Here is a 14,892-nt window from a genome sequence, read left to right as displayed (position 1 = left end):
CTTTTTCGTTGTGGAGCTCCGTCTCCCGGCGTGCATGTTTACCGAGCTGCAGATCTACGCGAGTGTCCCCAAATGTTTTTAAACGCACTGGTCAGTTGCAAGCAAGAGGCATTCTCAGCAGTACAATTTCCAGCGTTTCTCAAAGGCTGTGAGACACGGTACCGTTCATAATTGCTCGTCTGAAAATGACGGACAACCCCTTTTCCTTGGTGGGACAGGCTAACTAGCGCAGGAGTTGGGCGACCTCTTTGCACAATTTCCAGCTTTTCGTGGAAGGCTCGTCATGCACATTGTGTGGAAAGTAGTTCTGCAGCCAGATGAAGGGCTTCTCCTTTTGCCATTTTGAGTTAAAATGCGAGTGACAGCTCTAGCAGAGCGAATCCAATCTTTTTTTTTTTTAAATCTTTATTGAACAAGTCAGGATACAATTCTCAGGAAACAGAAAAGGTGCTAATCCAATCACCGAACGCGCACGGCCAGTCTCGACGTAAGGCCCTCTAGCTACCTAGTAGGCGTCAGGATACAGGATACAGATCACGAGTCTCGTGATCTGATTGGCTATTGAAACCTGACGGTGCCCGTTCATTTACAGCGCACAGGGGCCTGCTCTGTTTAATCTGAAGGCCACGAGCAAGTTTAATTAACCTGGCAACACAAGCTAGATGAAATATGATTGGTTAAAAACTCTACCATAATAAATAAGTTATTTTTCGAGTGGCGTTCAATGTTATTTAAAATAACATTGAAAGCCACTCAACTAAGTGGAAATAATATGACGTAAAGAATACAGAGAATAATTTTGATAACATATTGTTATGAAAATAAAATAACGAATTTATGTTATTCTCAGAAAAGTAAATTTACTTTTCTGAAAATGTTTAGGCCAGCAGAGAAGGCCTTGCTGGCCCTCAGGGTCCGCCACTGGTGGTGAGTGATGTGCCTGTGCCTCGCACACTGTGTTGGTCTGCCAACGCTGGACTTTTTTTCCCATGTCTCCTCAAGTAAATAAACCTTTAATCGCCCTGTGAACAGCACAGGCGTTACATGCTCTTACTGATAAAACCTCGGTACTGGCCGAAGGTGGATAGAGCTACCGAATGCTTAAAATAGGAACATTCGCCAGATTTGTACGGAAATTGGCTGTCGACATAGCCTGCTGGGTTTTTTTTTAGTTATTCTATGTTTTGGTCCAGAGGCCAGAAAATCTTTTATGTTCGGCTATTATATACAGTATATAAATGTAACTACATATTTTGTTATATTTATGATTTAAAAATAAAATGATATGTTGACAAACTATACAGTAGAACACCCAAAATGTCATATACTGTTCCTCCTAAAAAAACACCATTGGCAATTTGTTTACGACACCAATACATATAACCTTTTTAATATCAGTCATTATTTTTAATTTAAAATATACACCCTATCCAAGCGTATCAGGAAAGGTGGCTTAATTCCTTTTTTTTTTTTTTTCCAGCTGATAACATTTGGGTTTGACATCAAAACATTAAAACATGTCAAGAGGCTCACATTTGCAGCCGAAAAACAACTTTGAGAGCATCAGCAACAACCTCTGGCAGGAGCTGAGGTGCCACAATGTAGTTTTTTTTCAGAGGTCTTCATAAACAAAAGTACAAAGGCTACACATGCAGATTCTAATGAGCAAAAAGAATAGAAAGGCCACACTGGAATTTGCCAAAATGTACCAAGACAACCCTCAAAATTACAAAAGACGATTTTATGGACGAAGATAAATCAATACCAACGTGTAAAACCCCATCCAAATCTGTGACGAATGCTACAGTTGAAGTTCAGAAATACTTTGGCCAGAACCACACATCAACATACACAAAGATCCACTGCAGTCTTGGCAACGACGAAAACAGAATTTCCCGTAATTTATTCAAACTGGCTCTCACGTACCTTTCTTCAGCAGCATTATCTGTGCCCTGTGAGAAGATTTTTTCCTTAAGCAGGAGAAATCGTCACCAACCCTGCCCCCAAAAAATAAAAAGAAATAAAAATTAACCCCCTCAGCCCAGCAACTTTAGAAAAACTTTTTGGGGAGTAAAAACCACTTATTTACAAGCACTAATACAAAGTAACAGAAGCACATTCCTATTTCTAATACACTTTCCACTGTGGTCCGATCACTTGTTTTGTGAACTCTTGATGGCGCCATTGAGTAAATGAGTCCGACTGAAGTGTTGGTACATGAGCCGGCACAGTTGGCTGAAAGTTTTGATGGTTCATGGGGCTTCATCTCACCATCACTGCCCATGATACCACGTGTAAAAACCAGATAATATCATGGCTTGTGGTAGCATTGCTTCTTCTTGAAAAGACTCCTTCATCTTCAATAACCAAACATCCAAATGAAATCACAAGTCTAGAAACATTTTAATTCCCAATATTTATAAACCAGGGCCGGTACTCAAGCGGTTAGCGCATCGACTTCACAGTGCAGCATCGATTCCAACTCCGGCCTTCCTGTGTGGAGTTTCCCCGCGCTTGCATGGGTGCATGGGTTTTCTCCGGGTACTACAGTTTCCTCCACATTCCAAAAACATGCATGGCAGGCTGATTGTTCACTCTAAATTGTCCCTAGGTGTGAGTGTGAGAGCGAATGGTTGTTCGTGTTTGTGTCCCCTGCGATTGGCTGGTAACCGGTTCAGGGTGTCCTTTGGCTACTGGCCGAAGACAACTGGGGTAGGCTCCAGCAGCCCCCGTGGCCCTCGTGAGGATAAAGCGGATCGGAAAATTCCATACAAATGGCACAGGCACACAGTTAACGGAAGCGCACAACTCTGTTCAAGTAAGAAACACTTACAGCGGTCACTAAAATAACTGGGAAAAGCATGTTGAGCCGCCTCTTACCTACTCTCTGGAAATGCCCTTTGACAGATGAGAAAAAGATAGAGCTTTTTACCGAGCAAGCAGCTGAATCAAAATTTCCTTTGTGGTGTCAGATAGCTTGGTCACAATTGCAGGTCATGTGACTTTCAACAGGATAAAGACCCAAATCACATGGCTTGAATTGGTATGGAATATTGAATTATTCCAGTTCTTCTCAAACAGAGGGGTAGGACCCCCTACAGGGGTACGGTGCGATGTCTCGGGAGAGTGTGTAGCCTGGGAACATGCTTTCTTTTTGCTGTACACAAATAGTGTATTTGCACATCCTCTACAGTAGGTGGCAGCGCTCTCATTGATTTATTTATTCATTTTTTCAATTTAATTTCAGGCAAATTGATGCGGTTCAAATCTGTTCTCTGACAGACTAAGAAAACATGTTAGTTATTCTGTGTTTTATGGAATCTATTTCTTTCTTTTTTATTTTCTTTAATCAGGATACAATGTTATGCAGAGCTGTACTTCTCACAGCTTTATATAGAAATGATACAAAATTATATTTATAGTGGCAACGAAGAGTTGGGAAAGCGCAAAATGTTTTATTCTCCCTACGGCGTGTGACAGAAAATAATTAAGAATCATTGGACTATTCTGATATCCTCTTGAGCAGTGGTCCCCAACCAGTGGCGGATGCTGGTCTGTCAAGGAGGGGAAGCTCAATTTTGGCCGACATCATAAAATGTGTCCGTTTATATAAACGCGAATTCTACTCTCCATTCCTTTTCAAGAAAATTATCTGTAACCCTGTCATACCGACAAGGTGTCTTTTCCAGGAACTTAACTAGTGTCCTATAACTAGAGCAATTACAATAAAAACCACCAATAATAAAAGATTAATTCGTCGCTTTCGTCTTCAACAAAGAGAGTGTCGCTAAAATGATTAGAAGTCGTCTCCAGTTCAACTTAAAACAGAATGAGAATTGAAAGTGCTCCCACGGATGCCTACACTAAAAGATCGGTGATTGGCTCATTTCGATGTCAATCAAACTGGAACACAGGCTCAGACAGATCATCCAATCTGATGCAGAAAAAGTGAGCGTCCGGTACCCGCCCACTGCCATCCAGTCCCAGAGACGCCGAGCGTCCGTGGGCGGGACAAAAACCAGCTTGTATCCAATGACTCGTCTCCGTTCAACGAATTGGGACAACCTACCCTGAACTCTCGAGACGCTCAGCGTCCGGGCAGTCGACGCTCAGCGGACGCTCGGCGTCCACCGTTTAAAGCACAGCGAAGCTGCGGGAATGAATGAGAAGGGAGTCGCGTCGTAACCAGTAAGAAGAAGCTGATTCGGAACAAAAGTTGAGCACGTTGTAGCGCATATTTAGTCAATGACATGTACGCACAATGAAATTTACATTCATATATTTGATCACTTATTCTTTGACATTTTAGGGGAAGCTGAGCTTCCCTTGCAGTCCGAGAGCAATCGCCACTGTCCCCAACCACCGGTCCGCAGACCGGTGCCGGGCCTTGACCGATTTGGGACCGGCCCGCACAGCGACAGACCTGCGACGTCGACACACATTCACTGTGTTAATTTATAGAATATTTGTTGTGCTGTAGAATAACACTGTTTGAAAGGAATGGAGTTAATAAAATGTTGAATTACCCTATAATTATCATTGTTGTCAGTACCAGCGCTTTACAACTGGCAATGAAAAAAAATAATGGTTGCTGGTCCACGAACAGTATGTACTTCCCTCAACCGGTCCATGACACAAAAAAAGGTTGGGAACCACTGCTCCTGAGCAGCTGAAAGATGCAGCCTGGAGAAGGCAATTTGCTCACAAGGAGTCGACCAAAGGCCCGTCACCCGTGCACACAAGGCTCCCTCAAAGTTACTCAAATCATTCGATTGCATTGATTGTCTCAAAAGGTTGTGCAACAAACCATTAAGTGTAACATCCCCTTTTTCCAGGCCAGTTTAATTTTCAAGTTATAAATAAATAAATACAAAAAAAGAAGAACCCCAGAAATAAAGCAATATGATTTTCCTCAGTTTTACCTACTAGTTACTTTTGTCAGTTTCAAATTACTGTGACCATTGTGAGTTTTTTTTTCCTTTAATGGTCTCCACGTGTCACTGCTTGACATTGACTTCTATCAGATGCCTCAAATGTCAACGGCAGTTTGATCCAAGCCGCGCACTCCTGTTCATGCTTTAAGTGCCTTACCTTTCCAAGGAAATGGCTTTTCATCATGCTTGCATTCTGAGTCGCTGCATTATGTGTGAGCACTGTGCCCAAGGTCTGAGTTTTCAAAGATGGCTATCTCCTGTCGTCAAGAGCCTCCATCGAAGAACAGAAGATTTGCATAATGTGATTTGGGATTTACAAAGAAGTGTTGTTAATACCACTGATGATTTTTCCCTCTCCGTTCTTCAAAAGACACTTCACACTTTTTTTTTTCTTTTCCAGTCATCATTTGATAGGCCCGCTTAATCTGATAGGATATTGATAAACTTTTGCACACTGAAGAATTGCGCGTTTATGAATGGAGATTAAAAGTGTGCTGTCAGTTTTAATCTTATTTGATTCCCCCGTGGCTATGATCTTATGATGTGCATCTTGAATAAGAAGATATGGGGTCATTGTTGCTTGTGGCATTTTGACAGCCCAGTGAGCTAAATCCATTTTCTTTTTTGATTCAGAAGACAGAGAGAGATGTTCTACCAATTCCTAGAGTGGAATTTTTCTTATCTTCTTATTTTAGACCCAAGTAGCCTACAAATCCCATTTTGAATTTGCATATTCAATTGTGCCCAATGCCGGTCTGCTCATAACGACATCATTTGAAAGCTTTACCCCCTTCCTTTTAAATCAAACATTTTGCTTTGCATACACATTTTGTCTTTATCTACCTGCTGAGGCAGCTGCAGATGCCTTACCACGCAGTTTGGACTTGGAACCTTATCTCAAAACACACTTATGACATACCTCGTCTTAGCAAAAATAGTGAGAGGGAGGCTGCTTGGATTCCCCATTGTTCTTTACCTCTTGGTGAAAATACAGACTGCTATATGAAAGGAAGCATATACACTTGAGTTAAAAAGTCATGGCTTCAACAAAGGTAGGGGGAAGGCTTTTCCAACGCCCCCCAAAAAGGAATAATGACAGCGAGAGCACTGAGGCAAAGATGGGTAGGAGGTTAAAGGTGTGCAGTATTAGTGGAGACTTGTAACACTAATCACTGGAGGCTTACAGACTAACTTCACCCCCCCCCCCCACACACACACACACACACACACCCACCCACCCTTTGGTTCTGTGATGTTCAGAAATATCTGCGCTGTTACCATGGTCACTGTGTGGTCATGGCTAAGTGTTGGGAGGGTGTAAGCCAACAAATGATGTACACAGACACACACACACACACACACACACAGTAAATAAAATCTTGATAGTTAATGTTCAAATTAATACCTCTTTGTAGTTACACTTTGTCAGATTTCCAACTTGTGGAACCTGATCTTCAGATTGACAGGTGAACAAATGCCACTATCTGTTACTGTGACTAAACACTGTAGTGCAAAACGCTTTTATGAGTGTTTTATCATTGTTTTTTTTTTTTAACATGTTCTTCCATCCCTTTTAATTTATCCGTCATGTGTCGCCACAGCATGTCACCCTTTTCCATTGAAGCTTATCTTCTGCATTCTCTTCTCCATCATTATCTGCCCTCCTGTCGTCCCTCACTCACGCGATCAATCTTTTCTTACGTCTTCCTCTAGCTCTCTCGCCTGGCAGCTTCACCCTCATCGCCCTTCTACCAATATAAAGTACTTCATAATACCCTCGAAATGTGTCCACACCAACATAGTTTTGTCTCGGCAACTTCATCTCCAATACATCTAACCTTGGCTGTCCGTCTATGAGTCAATTTCTAATCTCAACCTGAAGGTAACTCCTACTGAGTGAACCTCAACATCTTCATTTCCACCACCTCAAACTCTGCCCTCTGTTGCCTCTTCAGGGCCACTGTCTGGAAGCCCTAAATCATTTCTGGCATCACCACTGACTTATAAACCTTTCCCTTCATCCAATCAGAAATGATTCTATTACACAACACACCCGGCACCTACCTTCCTACCTGCTTGGATTCATTTTTTTTTTCCTTCTTTCATCACTCCCCATTGTTGTGGATCGTTGATCTAAAGTATTTGAAGTCCTCCACCCTCAAATCTCTTCTCTCCGTAACCTCACTGTTCCCTCTCTACGCCTCTCATGCTTTCACCTAGAATGAATCTATGTGGACTAAATATGCTAAAGGCTGTCATACTTCAGCTAGTCTTTTGCGCATGCCTCCACTTTGCCAAATGTTTCTTCCACCTGCTCCCCGCTCTCACCGCAGACCACAATGTCATCTGCGAACATCTTGGTCCATGACGATTCCAGTCTCACCTCATCTGTCAGCTTATCCATCATCAATGGAAACAGGAAGGGGCTTAGTGCTGATGATCCCTGACGCAGTCACACCTCCACCCTAAACTCCTCTGTAACACCCACAACACACCTTGCCACTGTCCTCCAGCTCTCACACGTGACCTGTACTATTTTAATATACTTCTTTGCCACATTAAATTCCGCACACACCACCACAGTTTCTCTCTCGGTACCGTGCTGCAAGCTTACTTAAGATCTACAAAGACACAATGCAGCTCTTTCTGTCTTTCACTGTACTCCTCCATCAACACGTACTCTGAATTCATCCTCAAAGTAGTCTTTCCAACCATCCAGCACACCACTGGCACCTGTCAACTCATTTCCATGTCGATCCTTACTCACCCTAACCTGCTGCAGCTCCTTCCCACTGCTATCTCTCTGTCTGGCCAACCCGCATAGACCTTTCTCTTCCTCTTCACGACAATCTCCCGGAATACCGCACGTTCACTGATTTTTAAAGAAGAAACTGCAGACAGCTCAGAACAATCTCACTGAGCTTTATTCTAAAAGTTCATGCTCGTATCTCTGAGCATTTTAATCCTTCCATGCACCCTGTAACCTGATAACATGATAAGCTGTCCATTGTAGTAACTGCTGTCCATGAAAGGGTTAAAAAAAAAAAAAACTAAACTGGTTACATGTAGCGAATCGCACAATTCACATGAAAATCATTTTTCAAAATCATTTAGAACAAGGTTCCCATGTACCTGCAAAATAATTGTTCGCTTGTCAGTAAAACTAACCAGTATTCTACTCGTTCAACAGACTTTGTCCAATGTAAATTCAAAACCTTAATGGGTAAAAAACTGTGTATTTGTCCAGTACAATGCTGCAATTGAGCAAAGTGTCAATGGAATTAAAAGCAAGTGGTTCCTTAGCTACTTTTAAAATAGTCCTCAAACTTTGGCTACAAAACAAAACTTAAAAGGATCCCAAATGTAATGACATGTTTGCTCTACATCAGGCTTGCCCAATTGTGATCCTTGAGAGCCCCCATGTTTTACACGTTTCCCTACTCCAACCCCTGATTCAAATGTTCAGATTTGCTGAGCATTTGAATCAAGTGTGTTTGACATTTATGATCTGTACAGGTGGTATTTTATCTCGGTTCCATTTGAACATTCTCAATTTTAGCATTTTATCAAGACTCTCATTCATGGTGCCCGAATTGCAAAACAAACAAACAAAAATGAAACACAAAGCAAAACCCGTGACGCCCACTACCGATCTCTCATGCGATAAACATGAAGCGGTCCTGTATAATGTCAGGAAAATGGGATTTCTCTCATAATTCCCTAGCTGATATATTACCGTTGGGAATTGATTGTTAAGTCTTTCCCAATTATTGTACGAAAAACAACCCATTAAGTTTATGATTCCGTGGAAACTAAATCACTGTTGTGTTTAATTAATGCAGCCTCACCTCTCTTGTTCCTTTCTATAGGTGACAAAGATGTTAGCTGTGGTGGTGATCCTATTCGCTCTGCTCTGGATGCCCTATCGAACATTAGTTTTGATCAACTCTTTTGTGTCCACACCTTATTTGGATGCCTGGTTCCTATTATTTTGTCGGACGTGCATTTATTCCAACAGCGCAATCAACCCCGTGATATACAATGCCATGTCTCAGAAGTTCCGCTCAGCATTTCGTGGGCTGTACCACTGCAAGCAGCAAGAGGGAAAGCAGAGGAGATTGTCAGTCACCCCTGCAGGATTTGTAACGGTCCGCGACCCTCATACGTCATTGTCCAATATGGGTGGACCAAATGAAGAAGCCAAAAGAGCGATTGTAAATGCTGCTACAGACGTAAACATAAAACTTAATGGAAATGATCATCAAGAGATGAAGGTGATCGATGGCAACCAAGCAGACAATTTTATTTGGCCAGCATCTTATTGTTTACATGTCAGTTCCATTGACACGTCCCTCCTAAGTGATGTGAAGGAGTCTCATTCAAACGCTGACACAGTTTATTTTCCTGACACGCATCCAAAAAAAAACTCAACTGGATGCTCCATGAATATATAGAAAGCTACTTAATTTATAGAAATTTGAAATACCCATCTAACTATTGATGTCAAAATATTATTTCTCAATGACAAAAAAAAAAAAAACAATCTCTAAAAAAAATCCATCAAGTATTAACAACAGAAAGTCAAATCCAAAATGTTCTTTGTGACAATATTTTCGATGTACCTGCACTGGTCTAGTCCGTATTCTTTGTGGAGTAAGAATTAAGAAGCCTAACCCACCCATTTTCAGCCATCCAAGGAGGCTGACATTGTAAGCAGTACTGCCACCTGCTGTTGACTGAAACTGAAGACCAAATGCCCTTGTTCTCGTATAGGGAACCCACTACCCGATTTTCTAGGTTTGGTCTTGTGACTTTTCCAAAGCGAAAAAAAAAAAAAAATCACGACCAGCACCAGAACCAGAACCACCAGTTTATTGACTGTGTTGCTACAGAGGAGTTGTGTTAATAAATCTAAAATCAATTTTCGTGTCATCATTTCACAATTTCTGTCTTCACTGGTTTGAATAAATGTTCATAGTGAGGCGATTGGATGAATTCCTTCAGGGAAAAGAAAAAAATAAAAGAGTTTTTATGACGTTCCTTAAGAACACTATATAAGATATCAAAACTGCTCTTTTTCTTTTGGTATGACATCTTGATCTTGTATTTGTAAGGTTTAGTGCTGTGAATGTCATGTGATCGACTACTTTTGCATAACTCTGCCTATCTACCCAAAAATACTCTATTTGTTTATTTGGCCCTAAAAAGAATGGATGCGTATATTATTTGTACAGTATAGTAAGCAAATTTGAAAGCTCACGCTGAGTGAAGTAAAACCGAAATGTACAAACAAACTTATCATGCCACTGGCAGTCAAATTTATGAGTCAATCCAATATTTGTAGCATCTAGTTGCTAACGTTGTCTGGCTGCTGTTCTTTACTACTAATTGTTATGTCCAGTTAATACATTAAGACTGTCTTATAAAAACAGCCCTTTATACAATACTGTACAGTGCCGTGAAAAAGTATTTGCCCATCTTCCTGATTTCTGTGTTCTTTGCATATTTATATCACACAAAGATTTCAGTTTCATCAAGCCAATTTTAATATCACACAGAGACAACTCAAGGAAATACAAAATGCAGTTTTTAAAAGACAATTGATTTGGATGCACAAAAAAATCCAAACCTACCTGTCCCAAAGTGAAAAAGTAATTGCCCCCTCAACCTAATAATGGGTTGTGCCACCCTTGGTAGAAATAACTTGAATTTATTTTGGTGATGAGTCTTTCACATCACTGTGGAGGAATTTTGGCCCACTCTTCTTTGCAGAATTGCTTCAACTCTGCCATTTTGGAGGGCTTTATTGCATGAACTGCCTGTTTAAGGTCACACCACAGCATCTCAATTGAATTCAAATCTGGACTCAGTCAGAGACACTCATTCAGAGGTGGACTTGCTGTTGTGTTTCGGATCGTTGTCTTGCAAGTTATCCTGGCCCTGAACTAGCAAAGCAGCAACAGAGCATCACACTGCAACCTCTATGCTTCACTGTTGGCATAATGTTGTTTTTATCAAATGCTGTGCCATTTTTATCCCAGACGTAACGAGCTGCACATCTTCCAAAAAGTTCAATTTTTGACTCAACAGTCCACAGAATGTTTATCTAAAAGACTTGATGTACTCACTGTTTTGTGTTTTGGCAAATGTGAGACAAACCTTTGTGTTCTTTTTGGACAGCAGTGGTCTTCGCCTGGGAACTCTCCCATGAATGCCATTTTTGGTTTGTGTTGTTCTTATGGCAGAATCATGAACACTGACCTGAACTGAGGCCAGTGAGATCTGGAGTTCTTTGGGTGTTGTTCTAGGTTATTTTACAACGTCTTGGATGAGTCGTCGTTGCACTCTTGGAGTATTTTTAGCTGATCGATGACTACTGGGAATGTTTGCCACTGTTCCCAGTTTTTTCCATTTGTGGTTTGCTGAAGCCCCGGAGTCTTGGAAATGGCTTTGTAACCTCTTCCGGACTCATAGATTTCAATAACTTTCTAATTTCTTCTTGAATTTCTTGAATTGCATGATGCGTTTGTTTCTTGAGATGTTGTAGCCTATTTCACTTTGTCTGACTGATTCTATTCATGTGATTTCTTGATTCAACAAATGCGGTGCTAGGGTGTTGCCTGTGAAATTGAACTCAGCTTTCCCAAAACGGTCGTTTGTCACAGTCACTTTGTGATTGAACAATTACTTTATCACATAGGGACAGATAGTTTTGGATTTTTTTTGTGCCTTAAGAAATTTAATTGGCATTTACAAGATGCATTTTGTATTTCCGTGGGTGATCTCTGTGTGACGAACTAAAACCTTTGTATGTGATAAATATGCAAAAAACACAGAAATCAGGAAGAAGGCAAATACTATTTCACAGCACTGTACGGCTTTCCGATTCAGTCTCAGGCTGTACTTCAGTCAGCTCCTTCCTTTCTCTGCAAGTATGTTTTGAGGGAAAAATTGTGAAATATAGTTACAATGATTTATGACAAGAATTGCAGAATATGTGTCACGAAACGTTAATTAATGTACAAAGTTGTATTGCTTTATTGACATTAAAAGTCTAGTTTTGACAAGTTGATTATTTGTGTTTATTCTTCCCTGTAAAGCTGCTTTTGTTGCTTGGTGTATTCAATGTGCTGTAATTACATATCGCTGCGGTTGGGCCGGAATTTTCAATGTCACAGTTTGGTAAATTTCCCATTTTCCCACAAACCTATAGCATTGGTCAGTACACACGTCGGTGTTATTTTTACAAATTACTGACCGGTATAAAATGTTCACAATGGATTGCTGTATTTGACAAAACAATGTTAATGGTTGAACAAGCGTGGATTATTGGAGATCTCCTGAAAAGTGATGATTTTGGAGGTATGAGAAGTTCACCCGACATCAGCGATATATTTAAATACAATTTAAAGTTTCAAATTGACTTCATTTGTAAAATATGTTGCCAATATTGTACTTGTTGACCTGTTCTCTTTTTGCTGTGTAATTTGTGCGCTAATAGTAACTTTTTTCCGCCCCCATGAAGTCAATGTGAATAAATAATTTAGTTTGCAGAGCATCTCTTGGTCACGGCTCATTTCTTAATAATTAAATGCCACTCAAAAGAATGACTTTGGCGGCGGTGGGCACAGACCATTTTCCTCTTCTCCACAAGGTTGTTTCTGCAGCTCTCAGAAGTAGTTCAGTTTGGGCCATATTCTCCAGTTTGCACATAAATCTTTTTTTATGGATTTTTTATTGGTATTTGTTGTCCCCTGTAATCTTTGATATCGTTTTATCGATTTTTATGGATTTTTTTATTGGTATTTTTTGTCCCCTGTAATCTTTGATATCCTTTTATCGGGTTTGCAATATAATTTGGGTTTGGAATGAGCAGGATGCCCTTTTTACAACCTGGTTTTGTTGGCCAGAAATAAGTGATTTGAGCACTCAGTTTTCCCATGAATATTCAAAAATCTGCAACAACTCAATATCATTGGCTCCAATTGGGTCTGTGTTCCCTTTTATTTGATGTGAAAAATAGTTTTCCTCTGATTGGTTTCCCGGTAAGTGGGCATCTTGTGGCCACCATGTCCTTTCACTTGAAATTTAGCCGGCCATCGAAGCAATTTTACCCGGCAACAGTGCACCCAGAGGCAAGGCGGCGGCCTGGTCCCCCCTGGTATGTGTATGTGTGTAGCTTGAAACCCGGAAATGTATTTGTTGAACATGAAGGCTTATGTTTCGGAAAACAAAATCTGCCCAAACAGCGCAACCATGGTTCCGAAATGCTTCGGAGTGGCTCTTAAATAGTTTTTACCATAACTACTCCGAGGTTGGTAGCTAATGTAAAGTTTAATATGCTGTGCTGTCAGTCATTTTTCCTGAGTTTAGTGGGCAAACAATGAAGTTGGCATTTACTTTAATAATAAATGATGCTTCTTGTCACTACGGTCCCAAATTCAAATCCGATCATTTTGCACCCCTCTTGACATTTATCTGCTATTGCTTCGAATCCAAAAACAAAGTCGTCACACTTAGAACAGGTCACACACTCATTTTGACAACAATGGGGGAAAATGGGATTATGATGGAAGGACACTTTTTTAGTATATTGTCCCAAACAGACTTCTGACAAATCCACTACATGTTAACTCAATAAATACTGAAACACACAAGAGGTGTGGTTCATGGACAACAGAGGCCACCCATAATGAATGCAAAAAACTAATCTAATCATAATATTGTGCTAATAACTGAATGTATGATTGGAAGTCTACAAATGGATGTGTGTGTGTGTGTGTGTGTGTGTGTGTGTGTGTGTGTGCCTACATTCTACATTATGGGAATTGAAAACACATGAGAACCTTATGAGAACCAGTTGCCAATCATTTGATTCCTAGGAATCATTTGCTAGCGCGCCTGACGATTTCTTTTCGCAATGGTAACACAACAGATGATTTATTATTCTTGCCATTTTTGTGCCTCAATCCTCAAATGTTACATTCGTCTAACAGTTGGAATTGTATTGAGCATAGCTGCTCAAGTAGACACAGGGATGAAGTTCTAAAGAGGCAAGTGATGATGTGTTAACGTCTCTGACGCTGGTCACAGTAGACACAGGGATGAAGTTCTAAAGAGGCAAGTGGATGATGTGTTAACGTCTCTGACGCTGGTCACTTGTGAGCTGATTTCAATAAACAGGGTCTGTGAAATGAGTGTCAGTTTATGCTGTGCGAGAATGCGTCAGTGACAGTTTGGGAGCACGTCCGCTTCTCGCACTTCTCTGGGATGGATACCAGTCGTCGACTTGGCGTGACATGGAAGGGGAACTCGGGGGGGGGGGCACCGCCGTGAGGCTAGATCTGTCGGGCTCCCTCTCTCTCTAGTCATCATGCTGGAAGGTTTGACATGCAGGAGACGAGCCTCCAAAATCACACAATTAGCATAGGCCACACATTCACACCAATGTAAATATTTTTCACCCGACAGTTCTGAGCTCATAAATACACTATTCAAGATTTCTTGGGGCTAGTGCACGGCAAGTTTTTCATTCTGTTGGTCCAAATGCGCCACGACACGTCCAGGTTTTAATGCATTGCACACATTCATCTCCTAAATTCTTTTAATGGATTACATACGTACATGCTGGGGGGGAGGGGCAGTTTGATCTGGATTGGAGGTGCAGGATAGTACAGCCGTGCCTTTTGCACCACAAACGTGTTTGAGACAGGCAGGATTGAAAGAATTAATAATAATACAGCATGAAATAAATTACCATTGTGATGAATGTACTTGAAATTAGTGGGGACCCCGTCAAAGGCTTGTCTTTTAATGCAGACGGCACAATTTTTGAAGTGAAATCGTTCCTCGCCAAAGTAGGTGTCCAAGAGACATTAAAAAAAAAAAAAAAAAAAAAAAACAATGACCAACAGAGGGACACAGATTAAAAAAAAAAAAATAAATAAAACAATGACCA

At 40.8% G+C, this 14,892-nt stretch overlaps 1 protein-coding gene across 3 annotated transcripts in view; it reads left to right on the top strand.

Moving 5' to 3' along the window:
* trhr2 (thyrotropin releasing hormone receptor 2) overlaps nt 1–10,447 on the top strand; it is a 23,142-nt gene extending 12,695 nt beyond the window's left edge. For all 3 annotated transcript variants that reach the window (XM_019878266.1, XM_019878267.1, XM_019878268.1), the window contains one exon: nt 8,804–10,447. In XM_019878266.1, the coding sequence (XP_019733825.1) occupies nt 8,804–9,388 (585 nt within the window). In that variant the 3' untranslated portion in view covers nt 9,389–10,447. The remainder of the gene's footprint in view (nt 1–8,803) is intronic.
* Nucleotides 10,448–14,892: the final 4,445 nt, after the last annotated feature.

This window comes from Hippocampus comes, unplaced genomic scaffold (genome assembly GCF_001891065.2).
Source record: "Hippocampus comes isolate QL1 unplaced genomic scaffold, H_comes_QL1_v1.1 scaffold37, whole genome shotgun sequence".
NCBI lineage: Eukaryota > Metazoa > Chordata > Actinopteri > Syngnathiformes > Syngnathidae > Hippocampus > Hippocampus comes.
Note: the sequence above shows the minus strand (reverse complement) of the source record. Positions and strands in the feature narration are given on the sequence as shown.